This window comes from Lepisosteus platostomus, chromosome 4 (genome assembly GCF_059453375.1).
Source record: "Lepisosteus platostomus isolate fLepPlt1 chromosome 4, fLepPlt1.hap1, whole genome shotgun sequence".
NCBI lineage: Eukaryota > Metazoa > Chordata > Actinopteri > Semionotiformes > Lepisosteidae > Lepisosteus > Lepisosteus platostomus.
In genome coordinates this window covers 48729457-48755417 of record NC_142614.1, presented here as the reverse complement: position 1 = coordinate 48755417, position 25961 = coordinate 48729457, and the positions used below count along the sequence as shown (strand labels likewise).

Below are 25961 nucleotides of genomic sequence, written 5' to 3'. Positions count from 1 at the left end.
GAGAATTAGAGAGGTTTTTTTGTCCCGGTGAAAGGTGGCAGTGGTATGTTGCATTTAGGCATGTGGCATATGTGCTGCTTATAGCCAATTTCAAGCATGTACTGTGTGAAATGCCTGCTTGTTGCTTCACTTGGATCCAGCTGCTCAAGTATATTTTGTCCTTCAAAGCTTGCATACCACCAGAAATCACCCACTCCCCCTACTACTGCTTTCTGCTAATACTAACCTTTTGCACTTGGAAATGCTTTAATAGCTTAAAGTAATGTAAAATGTTTTTTTTTTTATCCATTGAATCTTGGTCTACTTAAATGTGCAGTGGATGTGGAACGATTCTAGGATCCTAATGAAGTATCCTTTTTTGTTACTCTGGGAACTGAACTAATTATTTATATTTTAAACTTCTTTCAGGCTAAATAAACCTCAATTAAAATAATACCCTTCACTTTGAACCAATCAGTAACTTAGCCTATGATCTGTGACAAAGGCCTATCTGAAATTTGAACAATATATTTCTTTCTAAGATAAACTCACATACATATATATATAGTATACATTGTATTATATATGTTTTAAAATTTCTTTATTTGATAACTCTCTGTAAAAGTATTTGATATTGTCTATAAAAACTCCAAATCAAAATATAAAAACTAATCATTGCATTGTTCATTACATGACCTATGTATTTTAAGAGAATACATACTGTATAAAGTGGCCTAGCTTTAAGATAAAGTACTGTACTGCATGTGTATGTTTACATAGAATAGGGTCTATACTTACTTTATACCGTATATGCAAAGTAAATATTAAAATATCCATATTTTAAGATACATATGGACAGACAGACATACAGTATATACAGTACATATAGTTTATTTTATTCCACTGAGTAACACTCATTCCTGTATTCCTGTTTCCATATCAGTTACTCAAGTCCTTCATGTTCTACCTACATTGGCTGATACTTTCTAATTAGACGTTAAATTAAAAAATGAACAGTTTTGCCTCACATTTTCTGTCTCCTCTTATCTTATGTGGAATAAGTACAGTAAATGTGCACAGCATGTAACAGTATGAAGAAAAACAGGAGTAAAACTTAACACAAGCCCATGAAAAATGTTGTAAACACATGTCGCCACAATCCAAGCAAAAAGCAGTATTCTGCCGACACTGTAAAGTATATCAAAACTTTACAAATTCCAGAATATTATTACTAGCCTGTTTTCTATCTCAAGGTTACTTAAGAAACTTTGTCATTTTTTGCTTAAGAAGTAATAATCATGCTTCGTCATTCAGATGGTATTAATGCTAAACAGGCATGAAGTAACTTGGTGTTTGGCCTTGTAAAGTTTACACCACAATTAATATTGTAATGAGTTCCTTGATAAAGCACTGTCTTCTCACCCACATGTAGCATTATACTGTAAGAATCCATATACTGTACTGTATATACATTGCCACATCTAAAACATTGCACAGATGCTTTGAAAACTTTGAAAGCTTTAATTACTTAATCTACAGTAACTCTATCCACAGAAAACAGTGAAAAATATACAGTATTTTATGAATCCCGAAATACTGTTACTTTTTCCTTTACTTTAATAGTTCTGTTACATGATTTTTTACATTAAGTTACACCAAGTGACATCTTACATGATTTATATCTGTGAAATCAGAGACATTTGCATGTTCCCTTTGTTTTTTATTATTTATTTTCAATGGAAAGACAATCAAGCAGGGCATGAAAACGCATTATTATTATTATTATTATTATTATTATTATTATTACTACTACTACTACTACTACTACTACTACCCCTCTTGTTGTTGTTAGTGGTGGTGGTGGTGGTGTTGTTTTGATGTGTACTAAGAAGGTGACAATAATCTGTCCTATTTCATGTGGAAAATATATTGTAGTTGTTAAAAGTTACAGTAATGTCTGCACCACTCAGCTGACTGACTTAAGTAATCTCTGGATGGGGGGTTTAATATGCGTGGAATTTTGATTAGATGTTAAGCCATACACTCACAGACACTGCTTAAGACTGAATTTAAATATGTTGACAGGTATAACACAGAATTCCACACTTGGCATAATCTACAGCTCTGCTGCAGACTTTGTGATTAGTATTAGTTTACTATAAAAAGTCACAGAGAGCTCTCTTTGGGCTCTTCTTATTGGCTGACAGTTATCTCTGTAGAGAGGCAATGAGCCGAGGGAACTTTCAGGCCAATTTGGCTTGGTAGCCTCCAAGGTCATTTCAAGTAGCTGTGTGTACTGAGAATTAGGTTACAAAACAGCAATCATAATGCAACAGCGGCCAATCTAGGCGACAACAAAGCAGGAGCCCTTTGGAAGTCACCGCAGATTCAAAGCGATTCAAAAGCAATGGAAAATAAAAAAACAACAGCAAAAATAATCTCTTACTGCAGTATATAATGTGTTTTGTGTGTTTTCCAAGCATGAGAAACAACTTTTCAACCTTACCTACATTCCAGATGTTTTTACTGTTACAGTAAAAAAAAACTCTTCTTTTTGGGGGTTTTATTCTTAACCCTGAATGGTACCGTAATTTAATGTTTGTTGAAAAGTCATATTCATGGGACAGCTTTTACAGCTCTAGTTCTCCATTGTAAATTCAGCTGCAATTTTGTAACAGGATAATAGCTTTATTATGTTTATATACGGTATAGTTATATTATTTATATTGTATATCTTTACATACATAGTTTTCCAAAGCTCTATTAAGATTATCAGAACTTTACTTTTCCATACATGTGCTGGATTTTGTTTTCAGAAAACACAGATCATTTTTTAATCTCCCAGTCAGAGGGAAAATAGTAGTCAGCTAAGATTAGCTTTGTGAACTGTACCTCATTTTTGAAACAATGGTAAATCCAAAATAAAATAAGAAATTTCTAAAATCGCTGAAAGGTTATTTAAAATGTTGATTGTCTGGCATTATTGAAGGGTAGGCTGAAGAGAGTCACCATCACAGAAACTATTTTCTGTGTAAAAATGGGTTTAGGCTCAAGTAAAATTGAAATTATGGTTGTTAAAGACATTTCAAAACTAAATATACTCTAACTTTAATGTATATTTTAATCCTTTAACATTCAGATGAATTCTTCCATTTCAAATGACAGTGAGAATACATCTATGCATTTCTAAAATGCCTGGGTGTTTCATCTCAATGTCAAATCATGTCAGACTATGACGGGACTACTTCATCATAACTGAAGTGTATCTCCCACAGCAGCCATTCTGTACCAGCAAATCCTCTACGCAGCAGATCACAAGGAGAACTGAGAAATCACCCCACTAATTGACTCGAAGGGGAAATTTAGTAAGGCCAAATAGTGCAAGTCCAGTGTGGATTTTAGCCAGGACACCAGGGTAACCCTTTACTCATATTAACAGAACCATGGGATCACAGATAATCAGGTCTTAGATTTAACATCTCATCCAAAGATTGCCACCTTTTATAGATCTGTGTCCCCAGTTGCCATATTGGTGTTGGAAATTGTGGTCCAGAAGGAACACAGAGTTATACCTACTGGTACATCAACAACATTTATACAGAAGTATGGTTTTCTTTATATTGTAAGTCCAGCATCCCAGTACTGATGAAGCCAAATTGTGCTTAACTGTGAACATACTGTATGATGAGATTGGGCAATGAGTTTAGCTCTGAAGTCATAAGCTAAAGTGCTATTTCTAATTATTCTATCTTTATTAGATAAAAAAAGTTTAAGTCCAAGTTTCAAGACAGTAGCTCCTTATTTACCAATATTATTAATTGGACATGTTAAAAATATTTCTAAAGCATTGTTATTTCGGAATGGGCCTCTATTCTTACAGGAGAGTTTTACTATCCGTGTGACTTGTCAGACAGATTCAATTCCATAGGCAGTCAGAAAGTACAAAGACTACTCTGTGTTTCAAACTTTAATTTACAAATGTTAAGTCAAAGCTTTTTAGCTTTATTTTTTGCAACAATTAATTAGCACAAGTGAATAAAAGAAGTGTTTGTCCCCTCTTTGCATGGCAGTCATAAAAGCATTTAATCTTGTGTTTTGCTGTACCATTTTAACAGCTCAGATTTCTTGTATTTTTGTGTTTTTTTTTCAGTCATGGAGACGACCTGATTGTAACACCATTTGCACAGGTGAGTGTGACACCATTCACTGCTATACAGTGAATTATGTGTGGTCTAGTTTCAATTCTGGTCTCAGGAAACCTCTTGTGTAGGGAATTTTCATGCTTTCATCTCATTCATGGATTCTCTGGATGCTATAGTTTCCTCCGAGCTTATAAACACATAGGTCTAGGTCTAATTGACAGTTTTTAATTATACCTTTTTCCAGGACCATGCATTGGACCAGCATCTGGCTTATGTACTCTTAGTTCTTCCTGTCTTATGTATATGGGACAGTTCTAAGGTGCTTTAAAACTCAACAAAACAAATATCTTTCCAATAATGAATGGACCAATTAAGTGTGGTGCAATTAGCATTAACAGTTGTGGAGAGAAGAAAAAGTTTACTTAACTGTTTCGATCAGAGTACGAAAAACAGTATGAAACAGTATGCATTCCTGAGTAGTAATGTGGATCTGTGATTTTATCAGAAGAATATTTTGCAAGTATAGTTATCAAACCATATTTAACAGCTTCAGCAAGTTAGAACAACACACGGCAAGATGGATGAATTCTCTGGGACATCTACTTGTTGCATTGCTTCCTAGTACACAATTTTAATATTTTTCTACTGAAACCATCTAGCTGAGGCAAGTGATTATTCATGTCACTGCTTAAGACTTGATAAAAATTGAATAAATTGACATGTACTGGTCTAGAGCTTAGACCTGTTAAGAAATAAAAATAATTCAAACTTGTTTCTACTAAGACATTAAATTACTTAATATTTCTAGAAATTAGTCTGTTCATCCTAAGAGAGTTGTTCATATAACAAACAATCAATTCAAAGTTGCCAACTGTTTCATGAAAATCATTACAACCACCTGATGACTTCTTTCCTGGAAGTCATGTGTATCTGAAGTAAAAGAGACCTACAGTACTTTGTAAAACATTCCCCACTGTTCAAGTCCCCACTGAACAACATTGGGCCTCACATACAGTACAAAAAGCTTGAACAGTCCATGTCATGTGCCTATGTCAACGCAATCCCTTTCTTCCAGTATGTTTTCAGTAAAAGTGTCCTCAGCTGAAGTTGTGATAAAGATAATGGTGTTTGAGCTTGAAGTGCACATTCCACTGTTTTACCATATGTCTGGAGGATGGAGATTTAAAGATTGTTCTGGCAATAAAATTGTCTAAGTCTCTCTTGTGCTCCTTAAGTCGCTAATGTATTTTCTGTCAGTGAGATAATTCATTTGACAAGGGTTAAATAATATTTGGTCTGTTTTCTGTATCCTCACTAAACATTTCCAGATTCAGCTTTAATTGCTGCCTCAGCTGTACTGATTTTATGCCCTGCTCCTCACTACTCGTGGAGAGACATTGTGATGTTCAGTCTATTCAAGGTGTCCATGACTTCATTGAGGTGGTTATTGACTAGAATGATCTGATTTTTGACTGTGCAAACTCAACACAGAAGACATGCCAGTCCAGAATTGATTCCAAGACCCATGATCTAAAAGAAATGGTAGTGAAAACCACACTTCTACCCCTTATTTAGATGCTCTTTCTATACTTTTCAATCCTAGTTTGATCATACTGTTCCTTAGAGAGCAGTTCTAGCAAGTTCAATAGACCAGTCTTAATCATCTGTTAATACATATGAATAACATGTACACTACTAATCAAATAATCTTATCAATGAGGAGACTTGATCCAAGCATTTAAAATCCTCAAAGGCACTTACAAAGTCAGCCCAGTGAACTTTGACATTGAAACTCAAACCAGAGAACACAAGTGGAAACTGTGTAAAAGATAATTTAAATCAGAGAACAGAATATACTTCTTTACACAAAGGGTTAACAGAGTATGGTTGCTTCCCAACCAATCTGATACCCTTGCATATTTGAAGAAAAGGTTAGATGAGATCCTCTGGTCCATTACCTACTTAATAACAAACAGACAAAAAGGCCTAGTTTTGTTTGTAATTTTTCTTCTGGACTTAATTTAGCAAAATTCTTTGTCAGCCATGTCAGGAGTTGGCATCTCTAGCCTTTCCCAAGAAACATAGGATAAAAGGTGACACTACACCCTGGGCAGGACACATACATGAGCATGCCAGGGCAATTGTAAGATTGCAATCAATTTAGCCAGCATGTCTTTGCAAGGTTGGAGAAAACTAGATTAGCCAAAGAAAACTACAGACACAAATAGTTGGAGACTCCATACAGAAGTTATTCAACTTTGGCGTCAAAACCCAGACCTAACAGCGAGTGGGCAGTAGTGCTAATCACCATGCCACTGTGCTACCTTAAAATGTTCAACATACAGTCAAAAACTTAATAATTAAATATTGCTAGTTCTTTAGGCAGCAGTATTTAGAAGTTGATATACAGCAGGATTCTTACCTGAAAATGTGTGGGTTAATATCCTAGACAGAATACTGATATTGTACATACTGCACTTTACCCATATTATTTTAATAAAATAAAAATGTTCAATAAAATACCTTATTGTAAGAATGGTATAAACATATCTCTTTTTTGAATCAGCCATAATAATACTGTACATAAATTATTTTAATAATTCCCAGTTCCAGTTGGAACAAATACCAGTACACAGGATGTTTTTTTTTAATAGAAATGTTTTATGTTTTCTCAAAAGTGATCTCTGATAGTATCTGTTTTCATTTATAAAGCTTTTTTGCTTTCCAGGTGCTGGCTAGTTTGAGAACTGTACGGAATAATTTTGCTGCATTAACAAATGTACAACAAGACAGAGCCTCTAACAAGTAAGTTTTGAATAGTTTTGCAGTATAAATCAATCTTCCTATTCAGGGTGCAAAGAATTTGCATTTTTTCTATTTATTGTAAGATACCTTTTGCAGCACCTTGAATATTTTATTTGGGCTGACATCATTATCTGTCTTACACCACTACTTTCTATATTAGTCAGGACATTCAGATGAAATCTTGAACCACTGTTTTTCATTCTTAAAATCTCTGGGTCTTGTTTGCCACCCCATGGTAATAATCGGAATTGCAACACATAATGTTATTCTGTACAGTATGTCATCTCTAATTGTATTTAAAGGTCACACTATTTTTTTTGTTAAAGCTTAGGATTTTCATTTAACCCTAATATCACAGAAAGCATATACTAATTTTTTCTTGTAATTCTAATTACCAGGCGATCACCCATGTGTAACCAACCACCCATCAGCAAGTCATCCTTTACAGGTAAGCTGAGTGAATCCAGAGAAGAATATAGTTCATATAAATACAGAAATATAGAGCAGAGAAACACAATGTTTACTAGCAGTTAACATTAACCTTGGTTTGGTTAATTAAAATATATTTCTGAAACATTTTATAAGAGAAATTACATATTTCAAACAATAGTTCAATCTAGGGTTATTATTTCTGGTTTGTTTTTGCTGCTGTTGTACTATTGGGAATGTTAGAAACTCCAGTGTTGATTATTATTAACTCATTTGTGCTGGGAGCCTTTTGCAAATTAAACTTTCCTGTGGAAAACTATTATACTGTATGTACTGAAGATACATCCAAGAGAGTAGAGCTTTTGTACTTCTAAACATATAGAATGCTGCCTAAATATTTGGTTAAACTTTTTTCCTGCATTTATTGTAGCTTAGGAAATTCAAACTATAATATTGTCATTGGACAACACTTTCACACCTGTAGCAAATAATTAGGTGTATACATTTTTTCATATTAATTCTAAAATTAATTCAAAAAAATAATAATGCAAAAATTTAATAATTGTTTATTTTTCATTACAAAATATTTGCGTACAGTATAAGAAAGGTATAGGATAGTATAGTACTTCATCTTATCTGAAGCCTGATTTTTTAAATTCTTGCTCAAATGTGTTTTCTTTTGCATTTTCTTAGGCTATGATGAATTAAGGGTTTAATGGGTCCATAAATACTGTCGGTGTAATTAATGGGTGCTGACATTGTTCTCATTGTTTGAAATTGTCTTTTTCTGAGTGAGAATGCATTAAAAATTGACAAACAAAATTTACCAACACAACAATTGCCGAGTTAGTTTTGCTTGGTTTCCGTTTGTATCTTATTAATTCTACCAGAAATGTATAGTAAGTATTCCTTGTCGCTGATATTGAAAAATGTTATACCAGTGACATACATTAGGGGGAACCAAAGAACACATTACATATTTCAGCCTCTTTCTCATTTTGAAAAAGTGTTTTTTGGAGGCTTAACCCAAAGAATCTGAAGTATAAATACCAAAACACATGGATCAGCGCTCTACGAAGTAGAATTAGGTAATCCAGGAAGATTTCTGTGTGCATAATAAACTTCCTTTTGATATTTGTCAGAAAAATAAAGCTATTAACTCTTGCATAATTTCTGTTAGTTCCTCTTTAACATCCACCCACAGGTAAGTATTACACCTCAGCAAGGAAATCATTAAGGGCATCTGTTGCAAAAAATATTAGTACTGTTACCATGAAACCCATTTTTATTTCTTCATTCATTTTTTATCATAATTAAATGCAATTATGCTTGTTAGCATAATAATTACCATATATGTATTTATGAACAGATCTTTCCAAGTGGTTCAAAGCCCTGATTCTGGAAAAACACTGTAAAGCTTTCATGGGTTTTCGCACCATACAAGTTCTTAATCGCAGGCCAAGCTCACTGATTTTGATGTAGGGGCACATTTTTAAATTTGCTTTCTCTTAAAAGGTTCAATAGATTTTGTTATTGGAATCAATCCTGTACCAATTTCTGATTTTTTTACACTTACTGTAGAACTCACGAAAGACGCAAGTAAATTAGAAGTGGTTTTAATAGGAATATGCTGTAGATCAACTAATATCATTATTATATGTCTACACTGGAGATGTAGAGCTCAGCTGGAGTAGAAATTAGCAGATACAGTGATCCTCCAGGACTAGGGCTGAGAATCATTTTTCTTATTAAAATCAGTAAATGGGAACCTTTGGAAATAGCTGTAATGTACAGAGCAATACTCTGGTGAATACTGCGAGAAGTGTTTAGTATCTGATCATTAGATCCTTGCTGCAGGGCTGGATTTTGGTGTTCGTAGGCCCTAGGCACTTTCACTCTGAAATGTGCAAAAAGACGGATAAGTGCCAATTGTATTACGTAGATTAACATGATGCACTTTAAACTTTTCTAATGCTAAACCACATGATTGATGGAGCCAGTCAAACGACCATTACTTCAATACTTCTAGTTTCTAGAACAGCCGTTAGATAGCATTTGATTATTGATTTGGGGCACCTAGAGTCGATCGCAAGCATGTTGTTTCAGCTTGTTTTTCATTAGTCACTAGTTTTTCCCTCCTCCGTAGGCCCTAGGCGCAGTGCCTATAGTGCCTAATGGGAAATCCGGCACTGCCTGGCTGCAACTCAAGCTGAGAGCAACTTCTAAATAACAGGGTTAGTTGTTTAAATCCAGAACAATTTGTGACAATTGTTTATAATATACAGTATGGTACAGTATGGTACAAAGAGTTTAACTTATGGGGTCCTTCTATTAAAATTGACAACTAAAATCAGTTTTGAGATATTATTATTATTTTGAGATATTGCCCCACTTACCTTTTGAAACCTTTTGAAACATCATGCGAACAGCTTAACAGGTGCTATAAAACTTTTGGCACTTCTGGCTCATGGAGTGAATATTGACATAGAGTGAATATTGATGCATGGTTACCAGGAAATTGGTGTTTACAGAAATTACTCTGACCTTGGGTTACCCATACTCCTCTGCGGTTTTAAGATTAGGTGTGATTGGCACATCCGCACGTGTTGATCTTTTCATTTCTTTTACAATAAACGAGTAGTGCTTTCGCAGTAGCCAGAGTAGTCCTAGACTTCATCACTTCAACATTAAGGAGCTTTTGAATAACATTGTTTTATCTAATGATGTCATACAATACACAGTCACAGTCATTGGGGTTGTCAAATCTGTCGGTCTTGCCCAGCTTCTATTGCCAGGCCAGTGGTCACCAAGCCAGTACAGAGTTTGTTTCTCCTTACTGTCTCTTACTATGGTCAAATACCCTGCTAGTGAGAATTGTCTTTTTTGGGTCCTGTAGAATTCCAGTTTGTGATGCGTCTGTGCGTTGTCCCAGTGGGTGAGGTACAGTAGTGTTATTTGGCGTGTGCTGTGATTTGGTTGACTTTAATTTGTGCAAAATTAAAATTAATTTGTTTTAGTTATGCCATCCTGAGGCCGTTTGTGTCATTTAATATTAGCTAATAGATATCAGTTAGCCGTTTGGTGTCAGTGTGGTCCAGGTCAGAGAGCTTCAGGATCAGCTGGCTGAGGGGGCTCAGCACTTGGCTCAGCAGGGCCTTCTGGTGTTAGGTGTTCTGGTCACTGCTTTTTAAGTACAGTATAAACAATATGCTATTCTCTTCTGTATATTGATTAGTAGTGGGTATGGGCCTAATATGATCCTGTGTGCATTGTTTGATGTTTTTCACTGCAAGTGGAGTACTACACTGCCATATGGCAATGGACTGGGTTACACTTTCAAATATTCCAGACCAGATTTGTGTGCGAGTTAATATTATAAAGCTACATTCTTATAGCATAGAAAGCCCTGCATGCCTTCTCCATCAGTGGGATCACTAGTATCATCAATAGGTATAAAACGTCCAGATGAACTGATTCTCAGGCCAAGGTCCTGTAATATGTAGATATCATATGTATTGTAATATGCATATGTAGATGGTTGTGTGTCTGTCTTTATCAAAAAATGTGCTTTTATACATTTTATTTTAGGAATTTCTCTACTCTACTGATTCCCATGAAAAATCCCAGTCAAACATATCACATGCAAATCTGGGGAATAATGTACTGTATACCCAATTGCTGTGATACAGTAGATAACTGGCCATTACACTGCCTCCTAGAGGAAATATTCTGGTGTATTGTTTCAGTGTAAAAACACCCCGTCATGTGAAGAATAGAAAAACAGAATGCTTTTTCTTCTCAAAAGCTGAGGCCACTGTTCCTAACTAGGGAAACACTGACCAACAAAGCACTTGACACCTAATCTAGAAGTTGGATGTCACATTTATCATCAGTGGATCCAAGAACACTGGTGGTTTTGTGTAGAGTATAACCATTGCTCATTTATCCAGCTTTCTAGCTTCCAAAATGTCATTGATTGCCACTGTTTGTTGTTTTCACAGGCACCAATGGTGATTAGACTTACTGTAAACAATGTCTGGACACACTACTCAAAGCAAGATTCCACTATAGTTTTGTGTCACTTTGAATTAAAGATTGCATTTCTTTGGATTAACTGGTATGTGTATAAACACATGGTAGAAAAAATATTCGTACAGTAAGACTGTGTATCTTGAACTGCTGATAGGAAAAAATCTCATAGCTATGGTAAGAGTTACAATCACTAAAAACATTAATAAAAACCAAAAAAATTCCATTCAAATCAATTTAATATTTTATAACATGAACATGCTTAATCATATGCCCATTTGCATTGATTAGGCTTGTTCTGAACTATTTATTTATAGAAACGGTTAAAAATAGATTCGGGTTAGGTACAGTTCTTGCTTTTTAATCACATAATATAGCCCTGTTGCTTGGCAACAGAACATTTTGTCCTGTATGCTGCCACTATGAAGATGGGAGAACCAGCAGCTGGGTACAGATAATATATGTTAAATGAGGTAATGGTGTTGGGTTAAGATAAAAAAGCAAACTCACAAATGTAAGCAAAAAACAATAATATCATAATGCACAGAAATTATACAATGTTAGTCAGCTTTTTTTCTGAACAGAGCTTTTGGTTAATTTATTTGCACAAAATGAAGGCTCAAATTTTACTTGATGCATCTGGATTTACAGCCAAAGAGCATAGGGGGGATAAAAAATAATTGGCAATTATTTTTAATGCCTATCTTTACCTGTATCCTTGATATGATTTCATTTATAGGATACATGTTTTATGAAAACACTTTCTTTTCTCCTTTTAGCCTTCAGACCATGTAATGTGCCATTTAAGCATTGTTTTAAGTATCCCAAATACCTTTGATTTTGTTTGTTTTCTTTGTGAGTGCAGGGTAAAAAAGATTTTTTAAGCATACAGCAGGTCTTTTGCTTTTACAAACACATTTCTACAGAATTAAAAAATTTGGAGAACAGATTGCAATATTCATGTTAAAGAATTATAAGTGATTCTGTGAAAGAATGCAACATTAGGCTATCATCACAAATAATGTGTTTGTAACATTTTTCTCATCTGAGTTGTGTTGTTTAATCTATTTTTCACACCAATCAAAAAGCACATTAATGTAATTTTAAATATAGTGGAACCCTGTAAGAATACTATTCATTTTGAATACTATATACTGTAGCACCCAGATCCAAGGAGATTAAGATCCTTGTGCAAATAACCTATTAAATATGGAATTTACTAAGTAATCTGCAACCATTTATGTTAACACAAAGAACTTAAAATAATGTATGCAATTAATACATTCATTCTATAATTTTGGTGGTAGTACTGTACATACTGTAGCATTATGTGTTGCAGATATTTAAGTCTATTGCAGTAATTCAAATGACAGATCTCTAGGTACAATCCACTGAAAAGGTTTGCTCTATTTTGCAAAGGTTTTGCTGTTAATTTTATGACTATGAATAGGGATCATTGTATTACGTATATTGTAGATGTTTGTGGACAAAGTAATTTGTAGTCATCATATTCTGATCACATTGAAAAGCCTTTATATTACATTTGATAGGGGAAGGATAATTAATTCAAAATTTTTCCAAATGCAAAAGAAAAACCCTAAATCCTTAGCTAAAGATAATTGTTTAAGATGCAGATAATGATTCAATAGTTTTACCTATAGTTTTATAGTATGTAAGTAGATGTGTACAGTAGTTACAGTATAGACACAAGGTCTCTGTATCTTTTTGAATACTGTTCCTTGAGTTCAATGCACCTGGCCACCTCTCCTTTGAACTGTCTGTGCCAGTAAAACAGAGTTTATCAGGATGCATCTCTAGCCAGGCCTCATTAAGTGTCTCCAGGCTTATATTGTCTGCAATATATCTTAAACAAAACCCTCAGACTTCATTACCAAAATGGTGATGACCAGAACCCATCTGGAATGTGATGTGTTCAGCTGCTTCAAGTTCACAGTTGAATGCATCGTTGAAAAGCATCCACATCCAGCATGTTTGGTCAATTTGTCTTTCATCTCATACAAGTGTTGCAGTGCTCTGCTTTAATTGTAGCTACTGTAGGTATTGTGGGACTTTCTTTGGTTGCCAGAATGCGTACCTTGCCATTCCTTGCTGATTGTTGAGAGTAGGTAGTGCAGGCCCCTTAGTGCTAGAACACTTTGTGGTCTAAATGTTTTTCCACTCCAAAATTCCCATCCCATCGCTATGATCTTTAAACAAGCAAGGAATTGTGATTTATACTCAGGAGGGATTTCTAGAAGCTGTCCACTGCCAGCATTGAGCTCTGGGGTATAGGAGCAAGTTTCTTCTAAAGGACTTGGAGACTTCCAAATGTTCATGTATGATGATCAAAACCCTTTCATGGGAAATGACTATCTCTGCTACTGAGTCAACTATCTTGATATAATCCTTTACCCTGGTGATCACAGCATCTGAGTTGAGATCATCAAGGTTTTGTGTTACCATGCTTGAACTCAGCTAACCTATTCGTAACTGTCAAATGTTCGAGTTCTCCAACGCCATAGCTGCACACCATTTGCAGATGGAATTCAGGAAGTTTTTCACTTTGCTTGACAAGATGTTTCACCATGGTTTGGTACTGAATAGGTACCAGTCAAGAAGAGAAACAGGACTTTTTTTCTGTTTTAAGATCTGAAGCTTTATTGAATAAGGAATGAGTTTTCCTTCAAATGTGTGATGAAACAAATTCCTGTTTATAAATATACAGTAAGTACTTTGTTCTATTAATTTTGATTATGAATCTACAGTAAATATGAACTATGTTTTCAGTACATTAAAGAGTGAGGGATCATGGTGTGAACAATAGCATCATGCAAACAGCAAAGGAACAAGTAGATGCAAATACCATTCTGAAAATTAGAAAGCAAAATATTATGTTTCAGCTGTTGATTGCTCTACAAGTGTGTGTGGAGGGAGAGAGAAAGCAAGAATACGAGGCAAATGGATGATGAAGGATAACAAAAGAAACAGAATGTGAGAATGGGTAGGGGAGGTGCAAGGGACTAAAGAGATGGTAGTCTGTGAGACATGTCCCTATGGAATTGTGAAGACAGAAACCTGTAAGTAAATGGAAAGGTTTGAGAAGAAACCAGTTTAGCATTGAGAGACTGGGAAAGGTGAATCCCTAGTTTAAAGATATTTTTTTCTTTAAATCCCTGTGAATAGCTGCAGATAGAAAAGTTACTGTAATGATTATCAAGAGAGGTCAAATGAGAGGCTATTAGCAGTAACCAGCAGCCATATCACCCTGCAACCCACAACTAGAAACCCTCTGTAGCTAAGCGGGTGTGACTGTGGTCTCTACCTGGATGGGAGACCTCCTCAGAAAACTAAGGTTGCTGCTGAGGGGCCAGTAGGGGATGCTCACCCTGTGGTCTGTATGGGTCCTAATGCCCCAGTATAGGACATTATACTGTAAAAAGGTACCTGAAACTGAGGTCCTGACTCTCTGTGGTCATTAAAAGCCCCAGGGTGTTTCTTAATAAGAGTAATGGTGTTAACTTGGCATCTTGGCCAAATTTCCCATTGGCCTTTATCAATCATGGCCTCCTAATAATCCCCATCTCTGAACTGGCTTCATCACTCTGCTCTCCTCCCCACTGATAGCTGGTGTGTGGTGAGTATACTGTGTGCACTATGGCTGCTGTCACATCATCCAGGTGATCATGAAGTACTTTCAACTTACCTTCAGTACCCATCTGTTACCAACTGAAGGTTGGTAACAGATGGGTGGTGGTGGAGGGGAGCCCCTATTACCTGTAGAGCACTATATACCGCATGTATAAGGAATTATTATTATCTTAGATCTTTGGTCCTCATTTCTCTTCCTCGTTTCCTTACGTAGTTGGCCTTTTTTCTTGTAAATGTAAATGCCAGGGCACATTCTTCTGGACAAACATGATACACTCTGGGTGATTCTGAATTGGTCAGTGGGGAAATGTACAGTACATGTATACTACTGGATATGTATTTACAGTTGAAACAATGATTCCTACAAAAAAGTGCCTGGATTAGGTGATGGCTGTGCACAACTACAGGAATTGTGGGCAAGAAGATTATGTACTTTTGGTGGTTGGTGTTATGAGATGATTGGATGATTTCAGTTGAGCAGTCATACTATAAAATGGAGGTTTTGATTGAGATATATACAGTATATGTGGTTCAGGTGGGTGGCTGCGTCAACATGCATAGTCTGCAAAGGAACAAGTAATAGGTTTATTCCATGCTGAAAAGAGAAGAGAGAAGGTTTCACAACCAAAACGTTGTGTTTTATTTCTTCTCTTTTCAGCATGGAATAAACCTATTACTTTTACAGTTTATGTGTGTGTAAAGGAAGAAGTACAGAGAAAAGAAATGAAAAATCACATGGCATTGAACATGGCTGGCAACACAATCTCCCAAACTTCCAACATGTGCTCTCTCTAAATGTCCCTGGTGAGGTAATTTCTTTAATGTATTTGCTCGACGTAGCATTGATCATTAAATGTCATGTATTTGGTTCTCAATTATTTTATTTTTGACCAGAAAAGGGGTTTTCTTTAGTCTAACTGAAACCTACAGAATGAGGTTACACCCACTGCATACTGTATGGTTTTACTGAAAAATCTTGCAACTCTGGTTGGGGTGGTGGTTTACCAGCTATTAATTGCCCAGATGCAGGTCTAAATATAATTCTCATAGAAAATGTTACATACTTTGAATGACTGGCTTTTAATTAACAAAAGGATTTTAGCATTTGCTAGTAGTTCTAGTTTAACATTCCCTTATGCCTGCAAACTTTCTATGTGAGTTTGAACGCCACTAACTCCACTTTATCCAACATACTGTATTATTAATAGTGAGGTCATAAAACCTACTAATGACAAACTTTAGCCTTTGGGGGTATAAAAATAAAAATCTAATATAACTCAGCCCGTTTTGTTTGAGGATTCTATTGCTTTTTACAATGATACCTAGACAACGTTATTGATTGCCTAATAGCACCTATGAAAAATATTTTCATTGATTGTGCTTTTTTTTCTCTTGCTATGTAAATGAACTGCTCTATTTTAAGTAAGCAGGACAATATTTGGAGTGTTTATGAAGGAATACTTAACTGACCATTCATTAATTTGTAATGGATAATCCATTTTGAGGCCATTAATGATTTGCTGATAGCTTTTGACTCTGGGTCACTTCATATCCTTCTCTTAAGTACTGCTTTTGATATAGTTGATCACAGCATTCTACTGTATCACAAGGATATTTCTGTCTAGGGATCCCTGGCATTTGTGATGATTGGTTTGGCTCCTCTTTGACTTAGAAGAGTCATTTTCTAGATTTTGGCTGTTTTGAATTAGATTTTCCTCAGGTTCTTCCACAGAGATGGGGCTTTTACTGATTACTTTTTATATAATGTCTTTTCACTGGGTTATTCACCATCACGAACTTGGATTTTACTGCCTACTGCCTTGCTAATTTCCTCAGACTTCCTGTAGACTGAATCAGAATCTGAACTATGTCTGTGCTTACTGAACTTTACAGGTGTCTTAACAAGATATAAATGCAACAGATTGTTCTTAAACTAAACTGTGACAAGACAGGTTATGGTCCAAGGCCCCTAAATATACTGTAGTGTTGCTGCCTTGGCGACTTCATTATTGTTGACAGAACTGAGTTAAACACTTGATGAATGTTAGAAATCTTTGTGTTACAGTACGTTGGATCCTGTGGTTTGATTTGAAGTGCACGATAAAAATGTGCCTTTCACATAAAGACATGCATAAGGGTGTCTTTCTTTTTCCTGGGTAAGATGCTTACTATATCTGATGCAAAAATTATCAATACATGCCTTATTTCATCAGAGTTAGACTGTTTTAATGCCATACTTAATGGTGTGCCTTTTATGTTACTACATAAAATACCACATAATGGTCTTTTATGTTACTACAGTTTCATTTTATATCAGGTTTTGGTGAGGACTTGGTAAAGGTTAAATATGTCTAAATAGGTTCAATCTTAAAATCTAAAGCTTAAGTACTTACTGTACTTTTTCACCACACTGTATATAGGCTTCAGTACCGTACTGTATGTCCAGAAATCTGTGATACCTGTGCCAACTAAAAGCAGATTGCACTGGCATAAAACTCTCTGCAAGCTGCAAGGTCTCCTTGTAAAAATTAGAGTGGACTTTGGGTTTCTTTTCCTCACATACTATATAACGCACTTAATGGTCCTGCATTATGTACTAAACTCATGTTTAGTACCATGTCTGTGGAATTCACTGCCCAAATCCATTACAGCCCCAGCAACTGTCAGCATTTTTAAATCTCACTTCGATAGCTGTTTTCTCCACTGCTATTCATATACAGTATAATTTAGTTACCTGCGGTTATCTTTTTTATCTTTTCTTTTACTTCTACACGTATGTGTATTACTGTTTGTGTATGCTATAGTTTAGCACTTGGAATTTCTTGAAAAGAACTACTTATAAATAAAATCATAATTATTAATTATTAATAAACTTACTATAAAATACTGAATATAAAATAGGTAAATATTTAATAGTAGTTGTAGTAATAAACTGTAGTAATGAATAAATAATAGTAATGATAAATAAATGTACTATGACAGACATTTTTCATCTGGTAATTCACATTGACCAGAATCTTCAGAAAGTAGGTCACGACTACTCAAAATGTAAAGAGCAGCCAGAGCTGTAGTCAGTAATCTGTCACAATTACAAGTCCCATTTAATAAAAATCATATGTCTTCCACTGTATTTCACTGTTTCAACTCCTTTGCCCTTTTATGCTTCCAAAGAAATGCAGTGTTTATATTACAGTTTTCAGGAAACCCTCACAGCTCCAGTTAAATTGGGGATTCCTCCTATCAGGCAGCACTGTACTATCCATTCACTTCAGGAGTCCAGTCCACATCTTAGAGGTGACTCAGTCTTTTTAAACCAGAGTGGCCTCTGAGGGCTGGTTTCTGATGTCACACTAAGCATGATAAGAATGCCATTGACGTCAGTAGAGTCATCATTAGTGAGAATGGCACCCCTGCTCTTGAAACCACACCAAGTGATTGCAGAGCCACTAGAAATGAAAGACGCTGGAGGGGAGGCACTGTCTGGAGCAGGACCATTTGCTTTTGCAATATGATTTTTCATGTGAAAGCTGCCCTTTTAACCCCCAGTTTCAGAGCAAGAGTTTCAGTTCCTTGCACTGTTAGGGAAGAACTATTTCTAACAATCCTTTTAGCAACAATGGAGAAGTAGAGTATTAACCCATGCATGTGCAGGAGTTCGGCCTGAGGCCAAGAAACAGAATTAGGAGCTTTCAGCATAACTGCAGTGTGCAATCAGACAGAGCTTAAGCAAATACTGTCAATTTGAATGATCTCATAAAGCAAATCAATGGAATGGTAAAGCAGGGAGGAAATGAGCAGCAAAAATACAACTTTTCATGATCAGAAATGTTTTTTTTTTCTATGAGATATTAATTGCCTAATATTACAAAGCTGCATTAGAAATGTCACCATTATTAGCTTAATAAAAAATGTGAAATATACAGTATGTTTATATATTGGAAAAGAATGAGATGAAGAAATACAATATCATCAGTAGAAACTTGTTGTGATATGTGTTGTTTTTTCACAAATAGATCTTTCTGGCATTCTGTATTGTGTATATACTGTAATAATAATAATATCTGATAATTTACAGCTACTGGAATAAGTAGTACATGCAGAATACAATATTCTTAAAATTACCCTATACAATAAATATAAAACTATATCTTACGTACTTCTTTCTGTTTCTACAATAAATAAAAAAACTGTTTTCTTAGTTTGAAAAATGAAAGATAAATGATTATGTACAGTATCTACAGTACATATTATTAATTTTATAAAACTTTATTCTTATTTTATTTTTGTAAATCACAATACTTATTTTAATTAATTTACTGTATTATTTTTTAAAGAAATTGCTGAATTCGTAAGATATTGAGGGTTCTGAAATCATCATTGGGTGGCTGTGGGTTCGGATTCCAGGTGAGACTTTGCTGCTGTGGGTGGCATGGTGCTGCAGTGGTTGGCTTTGCTGCCTCTCAGTGATGAGGTCCCTCGGTCCAATTCTAAGGGCGCTTCTTGTGACCAGGTGCTCCAGTTTACTCTCACAGTCCAAAGTCAAAGTCCACAGGTTAATTGACTTCTCTAAAATTGGCCCTGGAGTGAGTGTCTGCGCTTGTGCCCCGTAATGGAGTGGCATCCCATCCAAAGTGTATCCTCTCTGGCACCTGTTACTTACTGGGTTACCCCCTGCAAACCCCGTACTGGATTAAGAAACCAGTTTAGAAAATGAATGGACAGATGGACATACGTTTAGAATTCAGAAGCCATAATCCTGACCAGATTGCGTGCAAGTAATCACATTGTACCTGTCCTGGAGTCCTTACACTGGCTACCTATCAGGTTTCAAGTCAACTACAAAATCCTCGTGCTCACCTACAGTATAAGGCTCTACATGGCTTGACACGTCACTACTGATTTATTATCTGTCTTCTTCCCACCTCTCAACCTGCATCTTCTTCTAATGGAAGAGGTCTTATATATGTCCCCGAAGCTCATTCATTCATCCATGTATTTATTATTATTATTGAGCAAGTAACTTCACATACATTTAAAAGTGGATTTATCAGCCAAATAAAATACAGTATTTACAGTACATATTTATACAATAATAGTGTTAAACATTATTAATTGCTGAGGATAACATAACTGTTTTACTTTGATTATTGCACACACACATGCATTTTTTAATGCATTTTTTAAATGCATTCTATAAAATGTGAATCGTGAAAAAAAGACAAAATTTAATCAAGCATATTTGAGAGTCCCCAAAGCCCTTCTGCCAGCTCAGCTATTGCAAAGCATCTGTTGCTATGGATACAGTTAAAGCATAACTGTAAAAGGCCTGTGTTTACATGTGTGGGGCTATGACAAGCATTTTATTAAAGTGCCGCACTTTAAAAAAAAAAGAGCCTTCAAATAAAACCTGAAACATCACCACTTTTGTCTTTATACTTTTTTAAAAATTGTTCCCTAAATGAAGGAAATGTTGGTGCATTTGCTTAAAGTAAAAACAATATGCGAATTAAAAAACGAAAACATTCAATTCTGTGCATTGCAGTTAACATTTAAAATGTGGTCATTTGTATTACATGCCAACAAACGTGCTAACATTACAATAAAGCTACAGGCCTGAGTCCTGCACAAGGGGTCAGCTGTCACTGATCTGGACACAGTACACACACGTGTCTAGAAAGATAACTTGTACAGTGATGCTGATGCTAAGTTGTTTAAGCCTCTGGTCAAGGGGTTTCAACCTTTTCTGCTTGCAGGAACCCATTGCAAAAATACAATGCAATGTTGACATAAAATTGAATAATTAGCTAAATAACCTAAGTGCCTTTGGTATACCATTAATCTAGCATTTATCATAACCAAAATTAAAATTGTAAAATTCCCTACTCAAGCATTGGTATTGTAAGGTTTTGACATTAGTGGAAGAGAAAGGATTTTCTAGCTTCAGGGGTCTCACACATGATCCTGCAAAGATGGATTTTTTTCTGTTCCTTTATGACAGAAAATCAGCACTGCCTCTTGCCTGACTGGATTCCAGTAGTAAAACCTATAACCTATTCTTGATTACGTTTTCAAAGTAGCTTTATATTCTTTTTCGGCTATAGACCTGTTTCTCACTTGGTACATTGGTTAGCCATTAGCCTCTTTGGTTAAATTGAAATTTAACTTTGGGCTCCATGGTGGGACAGCAGCTACTGTAGCATTGCTTCTTTGCAGTGCTGGGGGCTCTGGGTTGAAGTCCAGACCAGGGCTGCTAATCTGTGTGGAGTTTGTATGTTCTCCCCGTGTTCGGGTTTGTGTCCTCTGGGTGCTCTGGTTTCCCTCCATGGTCCAAAGACATACTGGTAGGTTCATTGGCTTCGGGGAAAATTGGCCCTAGTTAAGACTGAGTACGTGTCTGTGTTTGTGTCTGTTTCCAGTTCATTATCCAGGGAGTACCCAGCCTTGTGCCTTTTGCTTGCAGGACAGGTCTCTGTTCCCCCGCTACCCTGAATTGAAAAAAGCGGTTATAAAATGGATGGGTGAATTTTTATTTTATTTTCTAACAATAAATTTGTTGGGGAGAAATGGGTATTTTCTTTGATGGGTTTATCAAGCAACATATGATTTTATATAGAAAAATGAATTTGGCCATTTAAAATATGCATGATGCTCACTTTGAGCTCATTAGATTTTGTTATTATTTCTGTTCACTTTTGCAATATTCTGTTTAAAGTACCTTTGTTCCATCCTATATTTTCATTTTGGGGACCTGTGAACCAAAAATAAAACTATATCAAAATGTGAAATCTGTAAACTGCATAAAAAACTGAGGATTACTAACTTATCAGTCCAGTATGAAAACATTTGTGTAGGCTGGTTTTGACATTCCATATAATGCTGTTTTCAGGGACAATAATTTGGTGTTCAACTTCTTGTCATACTGGCCAAGTCATCAAATGTTGATGATCATTTCATTGCTTACAGTACAGTTACTGTAACACTTGTTCAGGCTTTTCTAAACACGTTAACATAAGCAAACTGTAGAGAATATGTAGTTTCCGTATACTTGAATATGTCACTTTGATAGGCTCATGCAACCATCATATCCTGCAAGGAGATTCAACTTTCTTACGTGTGACAATAGCACCTCTCAGGAGACAGCTAACAGAGAGGCCAAGCAGGGCCTCTTGAATATGTCTTTCAGAATGACAGCTTTTTGTAAGTTCACAAGTCAATAAAATGCTGTGTGAACCACACAAACTCATTTTGTAAGTCACTTTAAGTCATTCTGACTAAAAGTGGGGATCTGGAGATTGTTTTAAATAAAAAGGACAAAAAATCTACAATACTTATTTTAATTGCTTCATGTGTGCATCTGTACCTAATAACAGACTGTGTTGCCTTCAAAGTTATCACTGAAATTATATTTTCTTTCAAGCAGTATCATATGAAAAAACTGAAAAAAAGGTTGTTCAAACTTGTGCACCACAAGGGATTTTCATTTCATTACATGAATTATTTATGCCAATTAGAGTCTGATTGTGAAAAATACTAGGAGACTTTTTATTTTAAATGATTTAAAGATGACTGCTTAGGTAATGCCCAGGATCAATTGATCTATTCATGTCATTCGTCATCCACAAATAGCAATTATTTTTGTGTGTTCAAAAATATTTACTGTATTGTTATTGGTCATTGAATGAACCTGTTTATTATAGGGGTTGATGTCCTGCTTTTCTAATTGTAATTAACAATAACTAGTCTTTCAACAGGTTAGCATCAATGTTAACATACAGACATCTGCTGTCTGAACATATAATCATTCATCACCTAACCATAATTAACAGTTAATAAACATGCAAGACAAAGGTGGTACCAGATGGTATTTTGCTGTTTAGTTTTAGGCTGAACAAATTTCTGGATTATTTGATATCTTTTCTAACATGCATTCCATCTCAAAAGTAATAACTACTTTTAGTAGTGTAGTAGTTTAGTAGTGGACATTACCGACCTTTGCTATATCATGATCCTGTTAAAAATGACAGTGCCTTCCAGATTTTTTTTTACTGTATAAGTCACAATTAAATAGAAACAATAAAAAACCTTTAACAGAAGGAGTTATGGATTGGATAACATGCCTTGCGACAAGTCTAAAAATGATATACTGTTATACTTTAGAAACAGTACTGGGGTGGCTTGGTGACACAGCAGATAGCAGTGCTGGGGTCCTAGGTTCAATTCTACACCTGGGGTACCATCTGTGTGGAGTTTGTACCTGTATGTTCTCCCAGTGTTTGTGTGGGTTTCCTCTGGGTGCTCTGGTTTCCTCCTACAATCCAAAAACATACAGTTCTGGTAGGTTAATGGACTTCTAGGAAAATTGGTGTGTGTGCGTGTCTGTGTTCAATTCTGTCTAACCTGTGATGGACTGATGCCCCAAGTATAATAATTAATTATGTATATCAGTATATATTAAAATATGTGATATGTCTTATGCTGTTGCTTGCCAGGATAGGCTCTGACTCCCCTGCAGTATTTAATTGAAAGAAGCAGTTAGAAAATAAATGGAATAACAAAATTGCACATAGCAAAGTCATGTGTATTATTCACATACTCAGAATAATAATTCTTTGTAAATATTATCATTCTGAATGGAAATATTCAGAATTTGTCAGTTAGAATTAAATGCTTACGCCAACAACAGGAACTTACACAGAGTATATGCTATACAACATTTTCATGATAATTGTCTGTTATACAATGAGAAGCAAATAAAGGTTTCTAAAGAAAAAGAAAGAAAAAACTGGCTGTGGAGCCTTCTTCAGGTAAGAGGAAGAGGGAGAGGCTGTAGGAATAAGAAGCAAAAGAGAACTAAAGCAAGGGTAAGTGAGAATGGGCACAGCAAGTGAGAAAAAGTACACAGATGAATGAAAATGTGGTAGATGAATTCCAAGGGAAGTGTGAAAAGCTCAAGTCTGTAAATGAATGGAGAGGTTTTAAAAATAAATCAGTCTCTCATTGAGAGCTAGTGGAAGGTGTGATCCTAGTTTTAGGATAATCTTGGCTTCTGATGTCTTTCTGAAATAAGAGTCCCGCAAACCTGGTCCAAATGTACCTTTCCCACATACAGTAAGAGTCCTAGACACTTGTTTTCATCTTAAGCAAATATTTGGATTTCCACATTTCTTATTTATTGGAATGCGTATTCCATTTATCTGGACACTTTTTTTTGTCTGCTGTGCCCTTTCTCAAATGCTTTGTTTTTGCTCTCTTTCTCTGTACAGTATATGCCTGAACCATTTCTCTCTTTCTCATTGTATCTGAAGAAGTCTGCACACCAAAAACTTTCAGTTTGAAATTTACCTTTTGTTACTTGTTACTTCACAGCCTATACACTAATGCAGTTCCCCACTCGAAACTTATTAAACCAATGAGGACTAACGTTGCAAAAACTGACATAATATAACCTTAATCTGCTGGATTATTGGAAGATTTAAAACAAATGGTGTACAAGAGGACAGAACAGAACAGATGTACAATAAATCAGTTGTTTTGGGATGGATGGATGGATGTAGAATTTGATTTTTATTCAGCATTTAACAAGTAAAAATTGTAAGGTATTATGTAAAAGAAAACGATAGAAATAGTTTGGTCTTTTCAAAATGTAAGATGTTAATTGCATGCTATGTAAGTTTTCAAATTTTACAGAAATATTTAGGGAGTAGATCTTCTCATAATCTCAGAGTGGTGTCATGGCTACCACAAAGGTTGGCAGACAGGACAAGCCAGGCTTTTCTCTCACAGATATTTTGAGATGCTCACCTTGTTCATATAAATATGTAATGTTGTTCAGTTACATTTTATATACAACTTTGACTGCATGGATCAGAGTAGGAAGGTAGGAGAAATCAACAACACTACAGTGACTATATTTGTTGTATTAAGTCATTTTACATCTGCATGTTTATGTTACTTGTCTATTAATTATTTCGAAATAATAAAAAAACATTCCTAGAACAAATAAAATATCTAAAACTAAAAAACAAAAAAGGAAAAAAGGAGCTAATGTTCCTGTGTCCTGTGAATTATTGACATCTTTATCCATTAATACAGTATGAGTTACCCAGTTGGCCATAGTTATTCAAATATGAGTAGAATTAACAGAATCTTAAATTACAGAAATTTCTGTAAGCCTCATTTACATTCTTTTCTTTTACTCATATTTCTTTATTTATATTTTTGTAATCTTTGAAAATGCTATTGATGGTTAGATCTGAATGCATATTCAAAAGTACAATGTGAATATTGCTACTGTATTGTCATTATAATTCTTGGCTATTATTTTTCCCCTTCTGTGATTCAGTCTGGGTTTGATGAATGGGAAATAGTCTACTCTTCTGTTATTCCCTAAAAACCTTTAACAAATAATGAGCAAGCTTTGGGTTTTTTTGTTTGCTCACTTTAAAAAATACAAGACCCTTTAATGAATGCATGCATTATAGCTGTTCTTTCAGTTCAAGAGTAAATTGTGTTTTAACTTTGTTGAAATATAATGACCTGCCTATAACTGGAAAATTGTCATCTTTATAAATAGGTTCAAGTGGAGATCAGTGTGCGAGCTGAAAAGGAGCAAATATCTTTCTTGATATCCATGATATTGGAGTGTAATGCTCCAATTCAAAGAAAAAACATAACAGTAACATAACTGTCAGTGATGTCTAGACGTCAGAAGAATAGGTTGGTGGGATTTTGCTTTCAGCCGACATGTGAATGCAATACTTAATGTCGTAATCACATTCTTTTCAGTTGAAAAGCCACAGAGCTTACAGTGTTAAGAAAGCTAGAAGGTCAAAGTTTAATTACATCATCCCCCTAGAACAATAGAAAATACATATAACACAAATAGCACTTAGTAGAATGGGTCAAACAGCTGCTTCTCATTTTAAACCA

At 35.2% G+C, this 25961-nt stretch overlaps 1 protein-coding gene across 7 annotated transcripts in view; it reads left to right on the top strand.

The window, feature by feature from the left end:
* pde4d (phosphodiesterase 4D, cAMP-specific) overlaps window positions 1-25961 on the top strand; it is a 368823-nt gene that overhangs the window by 309158 nt on the left and 33704 nt on the right. For all 7 annotated transcript variants that reach the window (XM_088629738.1, XM_088629736.1, XM_088629737.1 and 4 more), the window contains 3 exons: window positions 4130-4166; window positions 6850-6926; window positions 7325-7374. In XM_088629738.1, coding sequence (XP_088485864.1) covers window positions 4130-4166; window positions 6850-6926; window positions 7325-7374 — 164 coding nt within the window. The remainder of the gene's footprint in view (window positions 1-4129; window positions 4167-6849; window positions 6927-7324; window positions 7375-25961) is intronic.